The sequence below is a fragment of the Pseudorca crassidens genome, chromosome 20 (genome assembly GCF_039906515.1).
Source record: "Pseudorca crassidens isolate mPseCra1 chromosome 20, mPseCra1.hap1, whole genome shotgun sequence".
Classification (NCBI taxonomy): Eukaryota; Metazoa; Chordata; class Mammalia; order Artiodactyla; family Delphinidae; genus Pseudorca; species Pseudorca crassidens.
In genome coordinates this window covers 8,226,777-8,249,188 of record NC_090315.1, presented here as the reverse complement: position 1 = coordinate 8,249,188, position 22,412 = coordinate 8,226,777, and the positions used below count along the sequence as shown (strand labels likewise).

General features: G+C 50.6%; 1 protein-coding gene across 24 annotated transcripts in view; it reads right to left on the bottom strand.

Annotated features, from left to right (window-relative positions):
- VRK3 (VRK serine/threonine kinase 3) overlaps positions 1 to 22,412 on the bottom strand; it is a 69,946-nt gene that overhangs the window by 28,136 nt on the left and 19,398 nt on the right. For 17 of the 24 annotated variants that reach the window (XM_067719356.1, XM_067719352.1, XM_067719355.1 and 14 more), the window contains 8 exons: positions 20,531 to 20,595; positions 19,141 to 19,207; positions 17,759 to 17,843; positions 17,377 to 17,482; positions 15,685 to 15,777; positions 13,049 to 13,181; positions 11,757 to 11,877; positions 5,329 to 5,387 (listed from right to left, as the gene is read on the bottom strand). In XM_067719356.1, coding sequence (XP_067575457.1) covers positions 5,329 to 5,387; positions 11,757 to 11,877; positions 13,049 to 13,181; positions 15,685 to 15,777; positions 17,377 to 17,482; positions 17,759 to 17,843; positions 19,141 to 19,207; positions 20,531 to 20,595 — 729 coding nt within the window. Of the gene's footprint in view, positions 1 to 2,217; positions 2,367 to 5,328; positions 5,388 to 10,502; positions 11,124 to 11,180; positions 11,878 to 13,048; positions 13,182 to 14,390; positions 14,539 to 15,684; positions 15,778 to 17,376; positions 17,483 to 17,758; positions 17,844 to 19,140; positions 19,208 to 20,530; positions 20,596 to 22,412 lie in introns of those variants that run through there. The other 7 variants (XM_067719366.1, XM_067719365.1, XM_067719375.1 and 4 more) reach the window with 5 other exon arrangements.

Genomic DNA, 22,412 nt, shown 5'->3' with positions numbered 1-22,412 from the left:
AAATCGTCACAGACCATGCGAATGGCAAGTGCAAAGGTCCTGAGGTAGGATTGAGCTTGGCCTGGCCTAGAATCTGAGGGGTGGTTGGGCGCTCGGGCCAAGGCAGAGGCAAGATGATCCTCAAGTTACTCCAAAGTCCCCGGGTTCCTTAAGGAGCATCTCTTCATTAAGTTCCTAACCAAGGGACAAACTTGGCAGTGAGTAAGTGGTCCCCAGAGAGTGAGCTGTAGTGATCCTGAAAGGGGCCGTTCGGTCTTTAGCTTTTAAATTTCCATGGTACTGGGGGTGGGGGACAGGGAGGTACTGTAAGACAGGCCAGCACTGACGGGAAGGCTGGACTCACCCACTCGGTAAATATGGGTGGAATATTTATGAGCCAGGCCAGTGATGTGAGTGGGAAGCACAGAGATGCAGAAACAGACGTGACCCGGCCCTCCCGGAGCTCACCACCAGCAGGTGACCAAACTCTGGGGGGTCCGGGCAGAGGCAGAGCCCTGGAGGAGAGGGCTAGAAGAGACTTAGCAGCCGCCTGCAGGGACAGGGCTGGGGGCAGAGAGGGGTGTGGGAGGACCCAGAGGTCTCTCAGGACAGCTGGGGGTTGGGGGGACAGAGACTGGGAGGGTGGCAAGCTGGGTGGAGGTCACGCCTTCACTTTTGGAGAGTGTCTGTGATTAAGGCAGGGAGCCTGCTAGGTTACTGAACAAACAAACAACCTGGCATTTTTGGAGCGCTCTGCACCCAGGCACTGTGTGAAGAGCCGGACACACGTGTTACCTCGTGGTTTCAGCTCTGGGATGTGAGTAAGGGTTGCAGGGCTGAAGAAGCACCTGTCGTCAAGGTGCCAAGAGAAGACCACACTGTGGGAGCCAGGCTGCCACCCACAAGGATGCTCCTCGAGACGCACGCGGGCCTGCTTCCTCGGCCACGGCGCTGCTGGTAGCAGGCGGCCTGTGTGTCGCACAACAGGGGGCAGCATCCCCGGCCTCAACCCCTGAGATGCCAGCAGCACCTCTCCTCAGGCGTGAGCACCAAAAACGTCTCCAGACACTGCCAAATGGCCCCCGCGGGAACACTGCCTCTGTCTGAGAACCGCTGAGTTGGACAGACACTGAGCTTTGAATCCAGACAGACATGTGAGAGAAATGACAACCCCACGGACAGGGGAGGGCCCCGGGGAAGCTGCTCCTCAGAACCCATCCATGCTGCCTCACCAAAATGAACCGTCAAGGGAACTGAGTTTATAATTTTGACCTTCCACAGATTCCCGTACGCTCTCACTCAGTGCTAAGGGGAGCGTAAATGAGTGAGTACAGCCCCCGGGGAAGAGCAATCTGCTTATCTCCTTCAAAAGAAATCCATCCTCAGGCCTGTGTGCACACGGGTGTTCAAGGTGTTTTGTCTGGAAAACAAAACCCTGGCAAAGCAAGCCAACACCCAGCCACTGGCGTTACAAAGAGCATCCTTCATCGCCACCATCGAGGAGCTGCAAGACTGTGGGGGAAGGAACCAAACAGTATGATTGCCCTTCCCCATTATCCCAAGGAATGGCCATATGGGCTCAGTGCAACCACAACGAAAAAGGCAAAAGGACCAACACAGCCCCTTTTACAAAGATGTGGAATGTTTTGTCAATGTGTTCGTCCATGTGTTGCACTGTGTGGCTTTTCTACTTCCTGGGCGTTAGCTCCCCTACTTCCCTATGTGTGTGCTTACTGTAGTCAAACATTAGAGTCATCACACACACACACACACACACACACACACACACGAGCAAGGTGAGGCACTGGACACAGAGCCAGGGGTTTTGGTGGGGGACAGATGGGGTTTTTTGGGGGGTGACCCAAAGGAAAGCAGAGACTGCAGGTGGATGGGTAGAGGGATGGAGGGATGAGAAAAGGGACAGAGAAAGACAGAGAGACTGACAACATCTCGGTGCTAACTTCCAGGCCCTGAATCCAGTCACACCTAAAGCTTCCCCCTCGGAATATTCTAGTGACAAGGGCCAATCAATTGCCGTTTTCCTTAAAGCCAGTTTGAGTCGAGTTCCTGCTACTTGTGATGCCAGGGGGCTGGAAGGTTCAAGAATCCTGTGGAAAAAGGCAGCAGCTCACTGGGAAGTTGGCCCCTGGAGTATAAACATCAAATGGCATCGGTGGAAACAGCGGTGGGAGCTGGGGAGAGGGTTAAGCCTCACAAACTCTTCCCACTGGAACGCACCTAGGGTACCACCTGGAGGTCCAAGGGGTCGTAGGCCGACACCCGCAGATCCTGAAGCAGGGCTTTCAGATTGTTCCTCAGGGCGGTGTAGGGCGGCTTCTCCTCGTACTTGAGGGCCATCACCACCTTCAGGTACTTCTGCAGGGTCTCTGTGGTCAAGACACGGGAGGAGCCTGAGAGGGGTACCCAACCCAGAGCCTGAGGGGCTCTGCCTAGAGGGTCTCAGCCGTGGTGCCCATTTGCTCAGTGCTTCCTCTGTGCCCGGCACTGCCACGACCACTTAGATTTGAATTGTTTTTTTGGGAAAACATCAAACATAAGCAACAGGAGAGCGGTACCATGAACGGCAGCGTATCCGTCACCCCGTCTCGTCAGCTGTCAACTCATGCCCATCTTGTTTCATCAAAACCCCTACCCTTCCCCGTCCCGTATTGTTTTAAAGCAAACCCAGGCTGATTATACAATTTTATCTCTGACTATTTGGTGGGTATCTAGATGGGAGCCAGCAAGCTTGTACGCCGGGAATCTCTGTGGCCAGGACCCAGCTCAGCTGTTCTCCCACAAAAGGCCCACGGAAGGCAGGAAGCCGATGGGCGCAGCTGTGCACCAAGACTGCTTTATTTATGGACTCTGCAGCTTGAACGTCAGACAGGTTTCACGTGTCACAAAGTCTTCTTCTCTTGACTTTTTCCCCCAGCCATTTCAAACTGTAAAACAATTCTTAGGGGACTTCCCTTGCAGTCCTGTGGTTATGACTCCGCGCTTCCACTGCAGGGGGCACGGGTTGGATCCCTGGTCAGGGAACTAAGATCCCGCAAGTCAGGGTATGAGGCCAAAAAAACCCCACAAAAACTTAGTTCACTGGCTTACAAAACCAGGCTGGCTGCCCCAGGGACGGAGTTTAAAAGATAGAGGCTGTTTTAAAAGATAAAGCCTTTTTGTTGTTTGTTTTCCCTAAATAGCACAATGCCATTATTACACTTTTTATAAGTGCCAATTATGAAACCAATACAGTAATCATAATAGCTCCCACTTGAGCAATGCCTGTCTCAGGCTGGCCCTGAGCACGTTTAATTAGGGCTGCGGCAGAAGCTAAGGCAGCACCCCTGGGCCCAGCTCTACACTGAATTCTCGGGACAACCCTCGGGAGGTGAGGGCTATCATTGGCCCCATTTTACACGTGGGGAAGCGGAGGCTCAGAGAGGCTGGTAAACCTGGGGCTGAACTTCCTTCTGGCCCCGCCCACCCCAAGCCCGTCCCCACCAGCCCCACTGGCGCCACCAGCTCCACTTCCCCGTGACTGCCTTAGCGTCAGCAGAGCTGCAATAAACTGACCGTGGGGCTCCTTGTCGTTGTTTTTTTTTTTTTTTTGGTCATGCTGGCGCAGATTGCATAATCTCAGTTCCCCGACCAGGGATTGAACCTGGCCGGGCCCTCGGCAGTAAAAGCCTGGCATCCTAACCACTAGACCACCAGGGAACTGCCAATGGGGCTCATTCTTACGGAGCAAGAGCCCGAGGCTGGAGGGGAAAGTGACTTGAGCAGCACAGACATGATCTGAATCCAGGGATTTCAGGTAATTTAAAAATGAGTCCTGGGCTTCCCTGGTGGCGTAGTGGTTGCGAGTCCGCCTGCCGATGCAAGGGACGCGGGTTCGTGCCCAGGTCCGGGAAGATCCCACATGCTGCGGAGCGGCTGGGCCCGTGAGCCATGGCCACTGAGCCTGCGCGTCCGGAGCCTGTGCTTCGCAACGGGAGAGGCCACAACAGTGAGAGGCCCGCATACCGCAAAAGAGTCCTTACAGACTGGAGCGGATAAACTATCCTTTTCCGGCTGTCTTTCCGCCTCATGTTTAGAGAGCAATGTAGACGTTCTACAGCAGGGACGCTGGAAAAAACCACTCCCCCAAACGAAACAAAAACAGCCTCAGTCTCCAGTAAGAGGGATTGGCTTTAAAAATGACGGTTTACATGAAAAGATGCTCAACAGCACTAATCATTAGAGAAGTGCAAATCGAAACTACAGTGAGGTTATCACCTCACTCCGGTCAGAATGGCCCTCAGCGAAAAGTCTACAAACCATAAATGCTGGAGAGGGTGTGGAGAAAAGGGAACCCTCCTACACTGTGGGTGGGAAGGTAAAGTGGTGCAGCCACTATGGAAAACAGGACGGAGGTTCCTCAGAAAACTAAAAATAGAGCTACCATATAAACCAGCAATCCCACTTCTGGGCATATACCCATAGAAACCTCTAATTCATAATCATACACACACCCCAGTATTCATAGCATCACTATTTAAAGGAGGCAAGACAGGGGAGCAACAATGGAATATTACTTAGCCAGAAAGAGAATGAGATAATGCCATTTGCAGCAACATGGATCATCAAGCTAAGTGAAGTAAGCCAGACAGAGAAAGACAAATATCATATGATATTGCTTATATGTGGAATCTAAAAACAAACAAACAAATGAAATTATAAATAAGACAGAAATAGAGATATAATTAGAAATACATTTTATAATATAAAATATAAATATAAGATGTATTTCTAATTATAATCCATTACTCACATACATATATATGAGTATAGATATGTATCACTGAAGATATGGCATTTCCTTAACTTCTGTAAGGCATTCATAGTTTTCTGTTTTTTAATTTTTAAAAATCCTGTTTTTGACCTGTTAAACGGATTTCAGGACTAATGAGTCAGAACTGTAGTTTTAACTGACGTTAAGTGTATTATACCACAATTTTTAAAAAATACCCATAAAATTCTACAAGTATTGACACAGAAATCTCTAAGGTATCACCTTCTTAAATGAAAAAGTAAGTCAGAGACTAATATACGTAATATGATTCCATTAAAAACCCCCACACATTATGTGTGTGTGGTTGCATGTGTGTGTGTGTTGCTGTTATTATTGTTCAGACAGACTTCTGAAATTTGGGGGAAGATTTCTGTTTTTCTACAAGGGGCACAAATACATGTGTGATTTGGAAAACTCAAAGAAGGAAAATAGACTGGTGTAAAGAGAGGCATCCCCGGGATGGGCCTGAGCCCCGGTCCCTCCAAGGCCCCCGCCTGCTCCCTCCCCTTGGGACATACCTGAGGTATTGATCCAGCGACTGCGTTGTCTCACGAGGCCTTCTGGGTTGTCAAGAAACCTGAGAGGACAGAGGTACATGTGAAAGGCCTTTTAGGGAAGGAGAGCAACCTTCTGAAACAGGATGTCTGGTAGATGTGCCCTAGTTCTCATTATTCACGGTAGTCAGGCCTTGGACACTGAAGGAGCAAATTCTGAGCCAGGAGTTTACCAGAAGCACAGTTTCCAATCGCAACATTTTTACCAACTGATCAATGCATCACCTGGTTTTACCTGTGTGCCTAAAGACACCTTATTTAATATAATGTTGATCCATTCGCATGGATCTCTGGTCCAACAGCACTGAAGGATGCTCATCTCACACATGTACTTCCTTGCGCTTAGCCCTTCATCACTATGCTTGGGGCCATTTTAAACAGCAAAATCCCCCCCCAAAAGCATAAAAGTGTGGAAAATGTGGCACTAAACAGACCACAGGAAGGACACTTGTGAGCTGAAACAAGAAGGCAGAGTGTCGCCTTGTTCAGCCTCGGCTAGGATCACGTGCATTGGGCAACTGAATTTTCTCCACTCTGCGTGTCTGAGAATGACTTCGAAAGCCATTCAGAGTATTGATTTTGGGGTTACAAATACATTTTAGTGAAGAGGTCAATTCACAAATACAGAATCTGTGAATAATGAGGATCAACTATCTATCTGTCTATCCACACACATATTTGTATACATATACATGTACAAACACACAGACACACACACACCCCCTCTTGGACCACTCAAGAAAAATGAAAGTTGCGGGGGAGGGATAAACTAGGAGGTTGGGATTAACATATACACACTACTATATATAGAATAGATAACCAACAAGGACCTACTGTATAGCACAGGAAACTCTACTCAATATTTTGTAATAATCTATAAGGGAAAAGAATCTGAAATAGAATATATATATGTTCACGTATATATTCATATATATATCCGTATACATATAACTGAATTACTGTGCTGTATAATGAAACTAACATGCTGGGGACCTTCCTGGTGGCGCAGCGGTTAAGAACCCGCCTGCCAATGCAGGAGACACGGGTTCGAGCCCCGGTCCGGGAAGATCTCACATGCTGCGGAGCAACTAAGCCCGTGCGCCACAACTATTGAGCCTGCGCTCTAGAGCCTGTGAGCCACGACAGCTGAGCCCTCGTGCCACAACTACTGAAGCCCGCGCACCTAGAGCCCGTGCTCCGCAACAAGAGAAGCCACCGCAATGAGAAGCCCGCACACCGCAACGAGGAGTAGCCCTGCTCTCTGCAACTAGAGAAAGCCCGCATGCGGCCACAAAGACCCAACGCAGTCAAAAATAAATAAATAAAATAAATTTATTAAAAAAAAAAAACTAACATGCTATTGTAAACCTACCTCAATTAAAAAAAAAAAAAGCAAGAAAGAGAAATGAAAGTTCATCCACTTCCTTGGCTCCATCCTCAGAGTCCTGGCCTCCTGTATCCTCCTCTGGCCTGGACCACCGGGCTGGCTCCCCACTGTCCACCCAGGCATGGGGTGCTGTCCTCCCCTTCCCTGCCCCACAGCCCACAAGTCCCCAAGCCCCACCCCCCTGCTCCCTAGCACTCTCTGCCCCATCCCCTGCTCTGTCCATGGCTCTAAGCCCAGCTCAGGCCTCACCCTTTCTCCCTGGACCCCAGCCTCCTCCCCAGCTTTCCATGCACCCCCCCCCCACAGCCCCAGAGAGTCTTTCTATGCCCAGAGTGGACTCTGCCCCTCCCTGCTCGCAGCCCTCCTGTGGTTCCCCAGTGCCCTGTTGGGAAACCTCTGGCAGCAAAGCCACCAGCCCCTGTGGCTTTGCCTCCCTGGCTTCCTCTCCCTCCATCTCATACTCCAGTCACACCAAACTCCTCCTAGCCCAACCAGGTCACACATCCACCCACATTCCCTGGCCTCTGTACATATTGCTCCTCTGCCTTTGGCAGCCTTTCCCCACCTTGACCCCCAGTGAGTGGCTGCTCTCCCTTCTGGACATGGCTTGAGGGCTGGTACCCTGGAAGCTTCCCCTGGACCCCTGCAGGTTGAGGAAACAGATCCCTGCCGAGCGTCTGCACACCCTGTGCATAGGTCCACGGGTCTCCTACAGCAACTCTCATATGTGCACAAGAAGGGCTGGGTCTGACCCTTGTCTCTCCCCAGCAGCCTCAGGATGTATGTGGTAAATGATTGAGCGAGCGAGTGATGGCAGAAACGGGCTGTGCCAGCCTCAGGACACTGTAAATTGTGTGAGCAATTCTCCCATCACAGGCTGTCACTGTGTTCGCGGGACCTCCCCGCCCAGTGGCAGCCTTGAGAGCAGGGACCAACTCCGACCAGAGTCTGTGCTTTCCCTGCTGGGGGCCTTGCACAACAGAAAGCCATGGGGAATCAAATTGCCTCTCCTCTTTCTTTTATTCATTAATTCTGTCATGAACTAGAACTTTCAAAAAAATGAATACATATTTGCTGAGTTAATGGAAAAAAGCCACGCACACCAGTAAGACGTCGGAGAGGACAGGTTAGGGCTCCGGAAAACGTGCATGTGTCAACACTGCCCCCTTGTGGGCCCTTTGGTTACTGCCTCAAGTCAACCGACAGAGGCTGGGTTGGGGGTGTTTAGAATGAGTCCCACATCACCACTGATGCTCCCTGTGGAGTATCTTCATGTTCCCCGCCCTCCCTCTGTGATCGTGGCTGGGATCTGGGGTTCTGGAATCTTACTTATTCTGAAGTCACTGATATGAAAGTGACTACTAAGACCTATTTTATTTACTCTGCGTCCGACTTGGCAAGGGCGGAGTCTCTTAGTGAAGCATGTCACAGTCACATTTGTTTAACTCCTGTGAAGGGGAAGGTGGGAGAGCGGTGAAAAGGGAGATACGACTGTTCTTAGGAGTTAGAGGCGGTAGGGGGAGGGAGGATCCAACCCAGTGGAGCCTCAGGAAGCAGGTTCAGAACGCACGAATGAACGAACAGAGTTCACACATGTGACATGCTGTCTACCCAGAAATCTTGCCTCCCCTTTGTCTGCCTGGGAAACTCCTCGGCAGACCGGGTCAGGTGTCTCTTGGGTAAGGGCTCCCAGGGGCCCGAGGCCAGGTCACGTGCCTCCCCTCTGCTCCCAAAATGCCCCGGGGCTGCCTCCACCCTCACAGGCACCAATCACTTCCTGCCTGCGTGTCTCCTCCCGGCCTGGGAACCTCCAAGACTGGGGCTGCCTCTGCCTGACCCGTGTGCCCACACGGAAGCCCAGGCCTGGGTGTGAAGAAGGTTCACGCCTTCTTTCCTTAGTCGTTCATCCATCCTGCAACTATCTCATGAGCACCCACAACGTGCCAAGCGCTGTACTGCGAACAACACAGTGACGAGAGAGCTGACGCGGTCCCTGCCTTCAGAGAAATCCGACTAAAGGGGGCACTGCGGAGGAGTCCGCTACCTGGCGCCCAGTGTCACTTCTCCCCTGTGACGGCAGAATCCCAGGGGTCGGCAGCCACAGGCTGGAGACATTTCCCAGCCCCCACTGCAGCTTGGGGTGGCCACGTGACCAAGAGACATGTCATTTCTGGTCCTGCCCTCTAAAAGCAACGGGTGTCAGTGGCACTAGAGCTCGCACCCAGTATGAGGGGGGCCGAGGTACCCCACAACCCTTGGTCTCCTACCTTGGGGCTGTTAGTGAGAAGGAACTAAAGATCTATCTCGTTTGGGCCACAGTCTTTCGGGGTCTCCTCGTAAGAGCAACCTCGTCACTGACACAGCAGAACGCTTCAAGGAGCAGCTCACAAACTTCAGCCTCACTCAACCGCTTTAGCGGCTGGGCTGTGGGCTCCGACTACCTGTGCTGCTAATTCTGTGACTCGTTTTCACCTGGCTTCAATGCAAAAATGGAAAACTACTGGAAAACCAGAAAATAAGTGCAGAAAGAAACGAAGAAAGCAGGGAAATGGGCTCATGTTCTGGCAGGTTCTGATGCAGAGGAAACCTGGGAGCTGAAGGCTGCTCTCTTTCTCTGTCTCTTCGTCCTTCAGCAGAGATGTTGGGGCATATTAGCACCGAAGTGGGACCTCCTACTTGCCTCACTGCCTTTCTGGAGGTGATTCATCTGTCACCACTGCCATGAGACCTGCCCTGGCCTTTAAATCTAAAAGAGCAAGCATGCCCACACCCTGACAGCCCCCCTGATGGCTACCCAGGGTTCCGACCTGATGGCCCCCACCGTCTGACCTCTGCCATGCTGTGTGTTTCACTATCTCTGTACTGTCTATCTCCCCCATTAGAATGTGAGTTCCCTGAAGGCAGGGATGTTTGTCCTTAGTTACTCCTGTATCCCCAGGCCCTGGAATAGAGCCTGGTGCATGGGAGGTGCTCACTGAGTAGTTGGTGAGTGGAGGATGGTAACAACCAAACACCACCAATCCACGTGCGATGGGCCTCCCATACTTGGGAGACACCAGCTTCCAGGTGAAAGGGCCTCCTCTGGAGTCAAATGGCCTGGGAGCAACTCTAATCAGCTGTGTGACCTGGGCTGATTACCTAAGCTCTCTGTGCTTTCAGATCACGAGAGCACTTACCTCAGAGCTGCTCTGAGGACGACACAGGGGAGCATTGGGCGCACTGCCCGGCACAGGAAAGTATACAATAAAGGTCAGCCTTGAACAGGTCATTACGGGCAGGCCAATGTGACAGGCGTCCCTTCCTCTGAGCGTGAACAAGCAGGAGACCTGATGCAGTGGGGGCGAGGGAAGGGCTCCCCGGGGACTGACGACTAAGCTGAAACCTGAAGGAGGGTGAGATTTGGGGCATGGCATCTGGGTGTGCGTTCGATCAGCATAAATCAAACATAACACATTTCAAACATAACATATTTTTCAAGGACACAGCTACACCTAAAATTAATTGAGGAGAAGCACTGCACTTCTTTAACAATGTAAAGTTTAAAAAATATAGCAGTGAGTGAAAGAAAGAAAGAGAATAAAGTTTAGAGCACAGTACCATTTATGCAAGTTAAATACACTCATCATATGTTGTTTAAGGACACAGACGTGTCTATACAAACTTATTTGAAAGCAGTAGTCAGAAGCAGTAAACTTGATGCACGTGTAATGATGGGGTTAAAGTGTTGAGTGAAAAAAGCCAGAAACAGGTGAGATTCAGAACAGAATACCATTTATGCAAGTCAAATACACACAGTGCCACCACTGTCATGCAAGTTTAAGGATACAAGTACATTTACGCAAGCATATCGGTAGGACATATATTCATCAAGTATGTGTGTCCACAGTTGAGAGAAGGAAGTTGGGGGATAATAAAGGGGGCAAAATAAAATGAGACAGAGGCTCAACAGGAACCAACAACACAGCATGCTGAGAACTGAAAAGTACGACAGACTCAATGCTGTTCACTAGAGAGTTTTCCCTCTTCCCACTCTGCACACTTTTCCTGGATAATCTCTCATCCTCTCCCAGGGCTTCTGCTGACAATTCCTGAGACACTGCTGGGGTCTAAGGCTCCGTTTGGACTTCATTCCTGCACTTCAGATGGGAGAGCCAACCGTCTCCTGGATGGCCCCTCCTGGATGACTCCTCTTGGGGCAACTCTCCTGCCCCAAGCCTATACCAGATCTTGAATCCCAATGTGTGGACCTGCAGAGCTTCCCTGCATCTAGCCGTCTACTGTCCTTGGTGCTGAAGACCAAAGCCCCTGTGTTGCTTCCCTCTGAGCCCAGCTGCCCTCTGTCCTTGGTGCTGAACCGCGCACTCAGCAGCACCTCCCTGGGCACCGAGGTGCCCTCTGTCCTTGGTGCTGACCGCGCACTCAGCAGCACCTCCCTTGGCACCGAGGTGCCCTCTGTCCTTGGTGCTGAGCATCTAACACAGAACCAGCAGGACCCGGCGCTTTTACATGCAGAGGTGAGGGAAGCATGTAAGAGGCCAGTGCTGCCAGATGCCGAGGCAGGGCCCAGGCCAAAGTGTTCAGGTTGCCTGTGGGTCCCCGTGGGAGCGAATGACTCATGGTGTCCTGTACACTGTGAGCATTTTCTACAGGCCAGGCTCTGTGCTGAGTGCTGCGTACCTGACTCCCCCGAATCCTTCCACAGCCCCCTGAAGTGGGTGCTAACAGGATCCCACCTGATGGAGGACACTGAGGCTTGTGGAGGTTAAGCTGCTCACCCGACACCCTGCAGCAGTGGGGCTGGAGTCTGACCCCAGGCAGTGTGGTTCCAGAGCCCACGCGCCTGTCTGCTGCGATGGACGGCAGAGCAGATTCCCGAGAACTGCAGAGGCCTTGACTCTGCCAGATGCTGCCTCCCCCTCTTTTCTGTTCCCTATTGGGTTCTGAGCTTCAGTCCCCCCTGCAGGGGTGCTGGGCAGTGATGAGCTCTGCTGACCCCCAGACTCACTTCTGTTTCAGCTTCATGATATCCTCGGTGTTGGGAAGGCAGTTCGTCCATGGCAGGGTCCCATAGAGCCACTTCAGCAGACAGTAGCCCAGGGTCTGGAGGTCACCGCGGCGGGAGGGCCCTGGGGAGGGAGGAGAGGAGGTGGCGGCTCAGTCCAGATGTCCTGCTCACTGACACGCCCCCCCCTTCCTTTCTCTCACGGACTCAAGCATGGGCTCACACACTCAGCCACCCAAACATACAGGATCTCGTCTGTTCATTCACTTCTCACTCACCTACTCTCAGTCCCTCATGGGTCTCTCGATCACTCATTCACTCTCTCAGCCATCCCTCCATCCCCGCTTTCACTAGCTCACTCCCTCATCTACTTGTCTTTCATTCATGCACCTATTTATTCAATGAGTCCTTCCCACATTCTTAAAACACAGATAAGAGTTTGGTAGGGTCCCAGCCCTTGACAGTCCAGTGGAAAGACAGTTATAGCGTGGGATCATCTGGGTTATACAGGAGACAGAACAGCGCATGAGGGAACGCAGAAGGATGGGCACTGAACTCAGCCTCCCTCAGTAGGGGAGGGCAAAGGAGACAGCAGGGTTTGATTTTTCTTCTGCTTCCTGAACCACATGATGTAGACAACACTCCACATAAGCATTCAACGAACACTGAGAGTTGACTCTGCCAGACCTTCGCCCTCTGGTGCTGGAGGCACAGGCACCATCGCTTCCCTGGGGGAGCTTAGTGTAGTGGGAGGATGCAGGCAGGCACATGGATGGTCATATCAAGGGGTTTGGGAAGGAGAGGCCGAGACCTCCTCAAGGAATCTTCTTCTCAAAGTGCTCTCTTCTCTCCCCATACACCTTCCTTGGATAATTTCATTCCCATCCCTGGGCTTCAACTGACAACTCCTGAGATACTGCTGACATCTGAGTCTCCATCCAGACCTCGCTCCTGTGCTGCTGACGTGGACAGCCAACTGCTTACTCAACAGCCCCTCCTAGATGACTCCTGGGCAACTCTCACGTTCCAAGTCTACAGAGATCCTGAACGTGAACCTCTGGAGCCGCAGGGCTTCCTTGCAGTCAACTGCTCACTGCCCTTGGCGCTGGACTACTGCCCCACAATGCCCTCATGTGTGTGGGCGCTATCCATGGTCCTGAATCCCTACTGTGGCTCCCTGGCTCAGTCTGACTCCTGTGTTTGGCCATCTGCTGTCCGTGGCTGTGAAAACCTACAACTGCCCTTGTCCGAGAAGCATGTCTCCATGGTCCTGAATCCCTTCTCTGGCCTCTTACCACATCCCTTGTGCAGGTCCATGCTAATGAACTCAAGGTCCCCCTCATGTGGAGTCCTGCTGCCTTCGTTGTACTCCACGTGTCTGCCACCTGGCGAATAGCGGAAGGTGAAGCCGTAGCCTGCCAGGGTCACCTGTGTGGACGTGGGGAGAAGCCATACAGTTTGAAGGTTAGGAGCTTGGATTCTGGAGTCAGAGATTTCAATCGTGGGTGCAATTTGAAACATAATGCCAAACAGTACACAAGGGTGTGAAAAAACACAAACCAACTGTCCCCATCACTGCTCAGCCCCCCTAAACCCACTGTCCAGAAGTAACCATTAATATAGATTCTTATGTGTTATTTCAAATCATTTTCTTTCGATAATCAGTAAACACATGTGGTCCGGGAGGGGGCTCTAGTTTCCCACACGTGGATCACACTCTACCTCCTGCTGGACACACAGCTTACTGCACTTCAACAGTGTATTAACTCTAGAGCCAGACAGACCAGGTTCCAATGCCAGCTTGGCCCTTTAGTGGCCATACAACTTTGGGCAAATTATGAAACTTCTCTGTGCTTTGATTTCTCCATTTGTAAAATGAAGATATGACAGTCCTCACCTTGCAGGGCTGTTAGGAGGCTTAACTGAGTTTAAAACAAAAAGCCCTTATCTACTAGACACACAAAGTTAGCCACATCAGCTTTTTAATGGCTGCATTTAAAAAAAATTTAATTAATTAATTAATGAATGTCTGTGTTGGGTCTTCGTTGCTGCGCGCGGGCTTTCTCTAGTTGTGGCGAGCGGGGGCTACTCTTCACTGCAGCGCACGGCTTCTCATTGCAGTGGCTTGTCTTGTTGCAGAGCACGGGCTCTAGGCACGCAGGCTCAGTAGTTGTGGCGCACGGGCTTAGTTGCTCCGCAGCATGTGAGATCTTCCTGGACCAGGGCTCAAACCCATGTCCCCTGCATTGGCAGGTGGATTCTTAACCACTGCGCCACCAGGGAAGTCCCTAATGGCTGCATCTTATTCTGCCGAATGGAGAGTAGACAACTGTTGGCTTTGTCCATGTGAGACCTACATCTTTTTCTTCTGGTCACAGTTTGTGATGGTTAACTTTATGTGTCAGCCTGACTGGGCCACAGGGTACCCAGACATGTAGCCAAAGGTTATTCTGGGTGTGTCTGTGAGGGTGTATCTGGATGAGATGAATATTTAAATCAGTAGGCTGAATAAAACAGACTGCCCTCTCTAGTGTGCACGGGCCTCACCCAATCAGTTGAATAGAACACAAAGGCTGAGTGAAAGGGAATGAATGCCTCCTGCCCGACCACATGAGCCGAACATCAGCCTTTTCTTGCCTTTAGATTTGAACAGAAATATTGGCTCTTCTTGGGTCTCGGGCCTGCCAGCTTTCAGACTGGAAATCACACGATCACCTCTTCTAGTTTCCAGGCCTTTGGATCTGATGAGACACATTATCAGCTCTTCTGGTCTCCAGGCTGCCGACTGCAGATCGAGGTCCCTAGATCAGCTTCCATAATTGTTTGAGGCAGCTCCTTATAATCAATCTCTTTCTCTCTCTCCCTTATATACATACGCACACACACACACATACACATTCTATTGGTTCTGTTTCTTTAGAGAGCTCTGACTAATATGGTTCCAGGGTTTTTCTCTGGGATCACCCCTCTCCAATTCTCAGTCCATGTGTCTGAGGTGGGGCTCACCTGATCTATTTCCACTGGGGTTGCTAAACTGAGGGGATTTGAGCCTCATTTGCTGGTGGTTATTTTGTCACCACAGGGAAGACAGTTTGCCTGATTATGAGCAATGCAAACACAAGAAGAGCCCAGAAATGGAAGAGCCAGCTTCCCAATGACTGGGTCTGAGTCCTTAGATTCAGCCATGCTTGAAGCCAGTGAAGTCTTAGATTTTTCCACTCCATGGAGCAATAAATTGCACTTGGCCCTTTTTAAACTTTTTTTCCTTTTTCTTTTTTGCTTAAGGCATGTTAAATTGGGTTTCTGTCATTAGCAGGAGTAATTAGAATTTACTTTAAAATACTAATTAGTACTCTACTGGGAGTATATATTTGAGGTTTTCCAATTTTACTGTCACAATCGATGTTGCCAGGAACATTTTGTACATGTATCTTCGAATATATGGATAAGATACGTTCCTAAAAGAGGACCCGGTGGATCAAAAAACATATGCATTTGAATTTTGACTGCTATATTCAAATTACCTTCCAAAAAGGTTGCCCATTTCATACTTCCAATAGTATGTAAAGAATTCCTAGTTCCTTACAGCCTTATCAGCAGGAGATATTATTTTTCTTTTTAATTTTGTCCACCCAAAGGGTAAAAATAGTGTATTTTAAGAGTAATTGCTATGACTATTAGGGAGGTTAAGCATCTTTTCATACATTTAACTAACCTGTGGATTTCTTTTTCTATGAACTGCTTTTCCTATCCTTTGTCTATTTTTCTACTAAGTCACTCATCTCTTCTTATTTATTTGAAGGAACTCTTTATACATGATGGATAGCAATTCTTTGTGTGCAATAAGCATTGTGAAATAAACGCAGGTTTTGAGACAGGTGAGATCCAGAGCCCAGAGAGCCCCCAGGATGGAGGAGGACCTGGCTATTACCTGGCACAAGTCCTCTGGATTCACAAAGATATTCTCAGCTGTCACATTGCCGTGAACATACTCATTCTCATGGAGGAACTCCAGGGCATCCAGCTGGGGGGAAGCAAGCAAGCATCTCCTGAGCAGCAGGCTAACACAAAGAGGCTCTGATGCAAAGCTCCGGAGGGAACCCCCACTGCTGGGCCTGGGGTCACGTGGTGCTGCTTGTGATGGGGGTGGCGGTGGTCCAAGCCTGACTACTCCTAAGTGAAGCATCAGCACACCTAAGCATGGCTTCTAATTAGGTTTTTGAAAAATTCAGCATTAAAGGTGATATTTGGTTTTCCGTTGACCTCTTATGTCTATCTCTTGGCTGATCTCAGGAGGGGAAGAAGCTGGTTACTTATTGACCCCCCGCAAGAAAGAAAACCCAGCACTCATGTACATCAAAGAGGTTTTTTCTCATTTGCCCTAGGAAGCAGAAATACATTTAGCTAAGTAATTTACATTCTGATCTCTAGCTCTGACTTTTCCATCGAGCTCATATATTGAACTGCCCAGGTACTCCTTACATCTTGATTACAACCCAAGCCCCCGTCGACTCCAAGGCTCTACTGCCCACCAAGTTCTGCTTGTTCAAACTCTCCATCCCCACAGCCCAGCTCCTCCTCAGGCCTGGTCCTCTCTGTGCTGACCTCACCCAGCCTCCATCTCACCCCTCCGGCCCGTCCCCACACGGCCCACAGGGTCTTTCTACACCCAGAGCTGACCCTGCCCTTCCCCTATTCCCAATCCTCGCGTGGCTCCCCAGCACCCTCGGGACAGAGTCCCGGTCCCCCAGGTTGGTGTTCAAGGTCCTGCGTGATCTGGTCACTGCTGAGCTCTCCACACCACCCTCAGCTGTTACCTTTCCCCTCTACACGTCCCACTGCAGACACTCTGAGCGTAATGACCTTCAGGACTCACCTGATGTGTCACTCCCTTGCCACTTCCATCCCTCCAGCAATTTACACTGGGTCCTCTTATTCTCCATCACTTCTAGTCAAAGCACTTTTCACAATTTGTGCAACTGTGATTTAATATCATCCTCTCCCACTAGACATAAAAACCATGACTGTGCTGCCCCCCATGGTACTCCCAGCCCCGGGACAGTGTCTGATTCCCAGCAGGGACCTGATAAATATTTAATGAAACGATGGATGAAGGAAGGAATGAATGAACAAAAGTCTTGTGCTCTCTTTCCCACACCAGCCTTTGCCTAAGCTATATCCTTGGCCTGGAATGTTCTCCCATGCATCTCCACTCCTACTCTACCCAGCACCTTGCTATTTCCCACTCTTGACTTAGAAATGACCTCTACCAGGAAGTTCAACTGAACCCCTCAATTTAGGCTGGGACCCTTCCTCCAACTGCTACGGTCTCCTGACAATACTTATCACTCTGTTTTTTTTTTCTGGCCGTGTTGCACGGCCTGCAGGATCTTAGTGCCCCCTGCACTGGAAGTGCAGAGTCTTAACCACTGGACCGCCAGGGAAGTCCCACTTATCACTCTGGTTCTAACAGCCTGGTGTTCAGCTGTGTTGGTCACCGTGCTCGCCCCAGTGCCCAGCAGAGGGAGGTGCGGGCTGAACGTGTCAATGAGCAAACAGACGGATAAAATAGGACCTGGGGGGCCATCCTCTGGATGGGAGCCTGCAACTCTCAGGGACTTACCAGCCGGCAGGCCATCTGGAACACAGACCTCACTGACATCACATGCTTCGGGTAGTCATCCAGGATCGACTGAAGGCTCCTCCCCAGGATGGGGAACACCAAGAACCTGGAAGACATGCGTGTCCCAGCAAGTGGGAGAGATGACCAGGGGAGGGGATGGAATACAAGCCACCAAGGATGGGGTGTGGCTGGGGGCTACCAGATCCCGGTCCTGGGTGAGATGAAGGTTTCGGATTGGTGGGGGACCAGCCTGGCTCAAGGCTGGGGGAAGGAAGGAAGCAACTATCTGGTCAACGGCTCCAGGGTCCCAGCCATGCCTGGGCATGTGACAGGGAGAGAAAGGAAGGGGCCAGTGAGGCGAGTGGCAAGTGAAGTGACTCACCTGTACTTGTTCTGGTGAATGCCAAAACCGACGCAGGTGGGGATGGCCAGCTGGGGGGTCGAGTGCAGCTTTTTCCACTTGTTCACTGTGGGAGGCAGGGGCCTGAGAGGTTAGGGCCCACCTGGCCCTGCACCCACAATGGACAGCATCCCGTTCCCAGACCAGAAGCAGAGCGCCCCCGAGTCCAGGCCACACACTGGGTCTCCTGGTTGGTGATGTCGCCTCTGTGGGTGCATGACAGCGAGGGGGGTGACGATAGGGGGTGTGAACATGGGAGAAAGCACTGACAAATCTGGAGTGAGTGGAAAAGGTAAGAGCGACAGCGTAACCTCTGAATTCCTATGTAGAGCTAATGAGATCGGGGAGTGTCTAAACTGGTCAAGGTGTCACTACATGTCTGCCCACCTTCCAGGATCTCAGTTGGATGGTACAGATCCAGCGGTGTGCTGATAAAAGTTTAACAGCTGGTTGTCTGGGGAAAGATAGCCTTGATCTGTCGTGTTTGCTGATTTCTGTGGTGTAAATACTTCCCAGTATGGCCAATTTCAAGCTACCAATGTGGTATCATGGAAGACTGAGGTAGAAAGAGAGGCAGTAGCGTGCCCTTACATGGTATTTCCACCACACAGATACAGTGAATGTAAACAACCTCAAGAATATAGATAGTAGGGACTTCCCTGGCGGTCCAGTGGTTAGGACTCTGCGCTTCCGCTGCAGGGGGCATGGGTTCAATTCCTGGTCGGGGAACTAAGATCCCACATGCCAAGAGGCGTGGCCAAAAAAAAAAAAGTCTAGATGATAGAAAATGTAGACAAATAATTAGGAAGGGATGAGCTTTGAGTATTTATTACCCTTGCTCCTAATTTGACTGTAAATTGATAAAATTAATTTATGATGACTGTGTTTTATTTATTTATTTAAGATGGCTATGACTGAAAGATTGCAGGGCAATTTTATTATTTTAAAAATTATTTATTTATTTATTTGGCTGTGCTGGGTCTTAGTTGCAGCACGCAGGATCTTCGTTGTGGCATGCGGGATCTAGTTCTCTGACCAGGGACTGAACCTAGGCCCCCTGCATTGGGAGCACGGAGTTTTAACCACTGGACCACCAGGGAAGTCCGATGGCTATGTTTTAATAACTGGCTTGCAGTATTTGTGAAAATTTAATACTTGGCGCTCAAGAGCTGGTATGACAAGCCAGCCTCAGCCCATTGTCCGCTGTCTGTCCTCTGGGGCTTGAGGCCCGAGGGGTGATGGGAGCAAACCTGGGCCTTTAATTTAATCCCCACCCTTCCCACACCTTCAGGGAGAAGCCAGTTGTTTTGACCAAGCCGGTACCCCCAACTCTTCCCCCACTTGCCCACTTCCCTGAGGAATACCTTGCAAAGGCTTGGCGGCCCGCTGGAAGAAGTTCTGCTCGTTGAACAAGCGCCCATCCTTGGCATCCTAGTGGAGGAGGAGAGGGGAAAAGGCTGTCACACTGGAATCTCTTAGGCAAGGGCTCCAAGGTCATCACTGGCCATGGATTACCCCAGGGTAATGCCAGCAATAACCCAGGTTCCCCAAGTCCTGCACAACAGAACCAAATTCCCTAGGGTGCTCCATGTGAACATATATCAGAGACTTTGAGTCACTGCCCAGGTTCCTTTTCTTTTACAATAGGATCTACAAGTTTTCCCTAGACACATGCCCTTCAGCTAAAAACTACATTTCCCAGTCTCCCTTGCAGTGAGGAATGCCCACATAACCAAGTTCTGGCCAATGGGGATGTGAGCAGAAGAGACACGGGCAACTTCCAGGTTACGCCCTTAAAGGGCTAGGGCAGGCACTCCCCTTCCTCTTTTCCTGTTCCAATTGGCTGGAATGCAGATGAGATGGTAGGAGGTGGAGCAGCCATCTCGGCCCATGAGATGAACGTTATAGATTGAGGGGCCTGGAGCAACAAGAGAGAAGGAAAGTAAGCCCCTGGTTTATGGAACTGTCATATCAGCCCTGGACCACTGCCCCCAGACTGTTAAATGGAAAAGCAATAAAACATACTTGTTTAAGCCATAACTAACATTGGGTCATTTTTTCCAAGCAGTCAAACCAAATATTTTAATTAAACACAACTAGTACAGCTGGGTTCTTCAGGGCACAGGGTCAAAGAGAACTGGGTTCAAATCTCAGCTCTGCCATTCACTCATTCTTTCTATAAAGCACCTATTATGTGCCTAGTATTGTTCTAGGCATTGTCAATACAGCAGTGAACAAAGCAATTTTCATAATGGGCGTCCCTGGGCAAGCGACCGAGCCTTTATTTCCTCATCTGTTAAATGGGAAACACAGTAACCACCCCACAGGTTTGATTATGAAACTCTTAGCCCAGGGTTGGACGCAGGACAGGCTCTCAGCAAGCAGGTGCTATCACTCATCTGCGAGCCTGGTTCAGGAGCACTGGCTCTGAACCACTCACACGGCCTCCATCTAGAGCCAAGGGAGGGCACCCAACCCAGCCGTCCCAGGTTTCGGGCGCTTGCCCAGACACACAGCCAGAAAGCATCAGAGCCAGGGCTCATGGGTGGACCCGACTGCGGTTTCTGAGGGGCCCCATGTAGAAGAACCCAAGGCCCAGAGGGAAACGTGCCCCACCCAAGGTCCCACTGCTCCTTGAAGGCCAAGGCTGTGCTCTCTGGCTTGCCCAGCCCACAGAGGGGCTTGGAGGTCAGTGGTGCATTTGCTAAAGCCCCAGGCCATCCCCTCAGTGCCGCTCCCCCCGGGGCCACTCACTAGTTTAAGTGAGAATCTTTGTTTTCCGAGACTTGACTCGCAGGCAAAGGTGGAGTCGGGCTCAGCTGTGGATGGACGAAAGGAGCAAGGTTATCATCTAGAGGGAAGGTCAGGGTCAGTGTCCTCAGAGTAAGGAGCAGCAGCTGTGGTTAACGGATTCCCACAGGGTCAAGTGCATTCTCGACTTTCATGATCTGCTCCTTCCTATTTTCAACAGCTTCTTTCTTTCTCTCTCTGTTAATACACAGCTATGCACAAAGGGTAATTAAACATGAGACTGCTCTCCTCCGAAAGGCCTGCGCGCAAGGCTGAACCTTGGCTGGTGTCTGCGAATCAGCTGGGAAGGTTCTAGGATTCCTAACCAATAAAAGGGGCTCCCGGTGCCCAAACCATTATGCTGAACACCTGCTTTCCTTCTGAGAGTAGAATTTTGGTACCTGCTAGGCAGAGAGTGCCTGTGGGACCAGCATCCAACAATAATCCTGGGCACTGAGTCTCTAATGATCATTCCTCTAATGAGCGTTTCATGTGTGACGTCACAGCTTGTTATAAATCCCGTGTGACTCTAAGGGGAGGGGACTCCGGAAGCTGGCGCTGGTTCCCCCGGACTTACCCCATGTGCTTTATCCCTTTGGTGACTGTGCTGTATCCTTCTGCTATAATAAATTATGACTATAGGCTGAGGCCTGTGGGTCCCCCCAGTGAATCACTGAACCCAGGGGTGGGTCTGGGGCCCCTGACTCAGCAGCTGTATGCATTTGTCTGCATATATGGGTGTGTGGCTGAACCACACCGACTCCATCTTGTCAGGGTCATCTTAGGCCCACTGTCCTACCCCCTCCCCTTTCTGCATGACAGAGCTCTAGCCTACGCATGAGGAACGCACCCAAGCCAGATAAGTTCCTGATTAACTTTAAGCCTTCCTCTGAAAACTGGAAGAATGACTTTTGCTGACACAGATGGTTCACGGTCCACGAGGAATAATGGTTATGAGACCTCCCAGGGGAAGGAAAAACCCAGCTCCTGTTGGCGCAGACGTGCTTCCCCCTTAGAAGTCAGGTTCTATCTTTAGCTTTGGCCCCTTTAAATCCCCTGTACCCCTTCTGGCAGCACAGAGTGCAGCTGCAAATGCTTCCAGATCGCTGTCCGCAGGATCCTACCCATATGTAAGGTACCCACAATAAACTTCGTAACTGTACTTTATGGAGCTGTCCACTTCGTTTTCTTCTATCTCAAAGTTCCTTCTCAGCTCCGGGGATACTATTCAATATCCCCGTCTTTGAACAATGCATAAGTACCGTGTGATGGACGCAGATCCCCTTGGAGGAGGACCTGTTCCCCTAGCCCCACGCAACCTGGAGAGGCCACTGCAGCAGCCTTCAGTCCCTCAGGGATGCCCTCAGCTGCAAGTCCCAGGGCGGCCCATAGCCAAAGGCTGATGGAGGGGGATATAAAGGCCCAGCCGTGTTGGCCTAACTCAGAACCACACTGAAGGACCGCTTCTGCTCCAGAGCCCCCATGGGGCCAGCCGAGGCGATCCCTGGGCTGCTCCAGCGCTCTATGTCTCCCCCCTGCCCCACCACTTCCTCCCCCTCCCCTCTGCAGGTGCTGATCCCTGGGGCACTTCCTCATAAACACCTGCATGCTTGCCCCATTCTGCTTAATTACAAACCCTGCAAAGTCTACTGCCCCGTGCTAAGTGTGGGCTTTACGCACATTGTTTCTTCTAATGCTCAGGACGGCCCTAGGAAGGTCTAATACAATGTTATTGTTATTACTATTATGGTGGCTGTCGTCGTTAGCTCCATTTTTTTTTTTTAAGAGACAAATGGAAAATTTTATTTGAGCCAAATTTGAGGATTATAACCTGGGAAAAGCATCT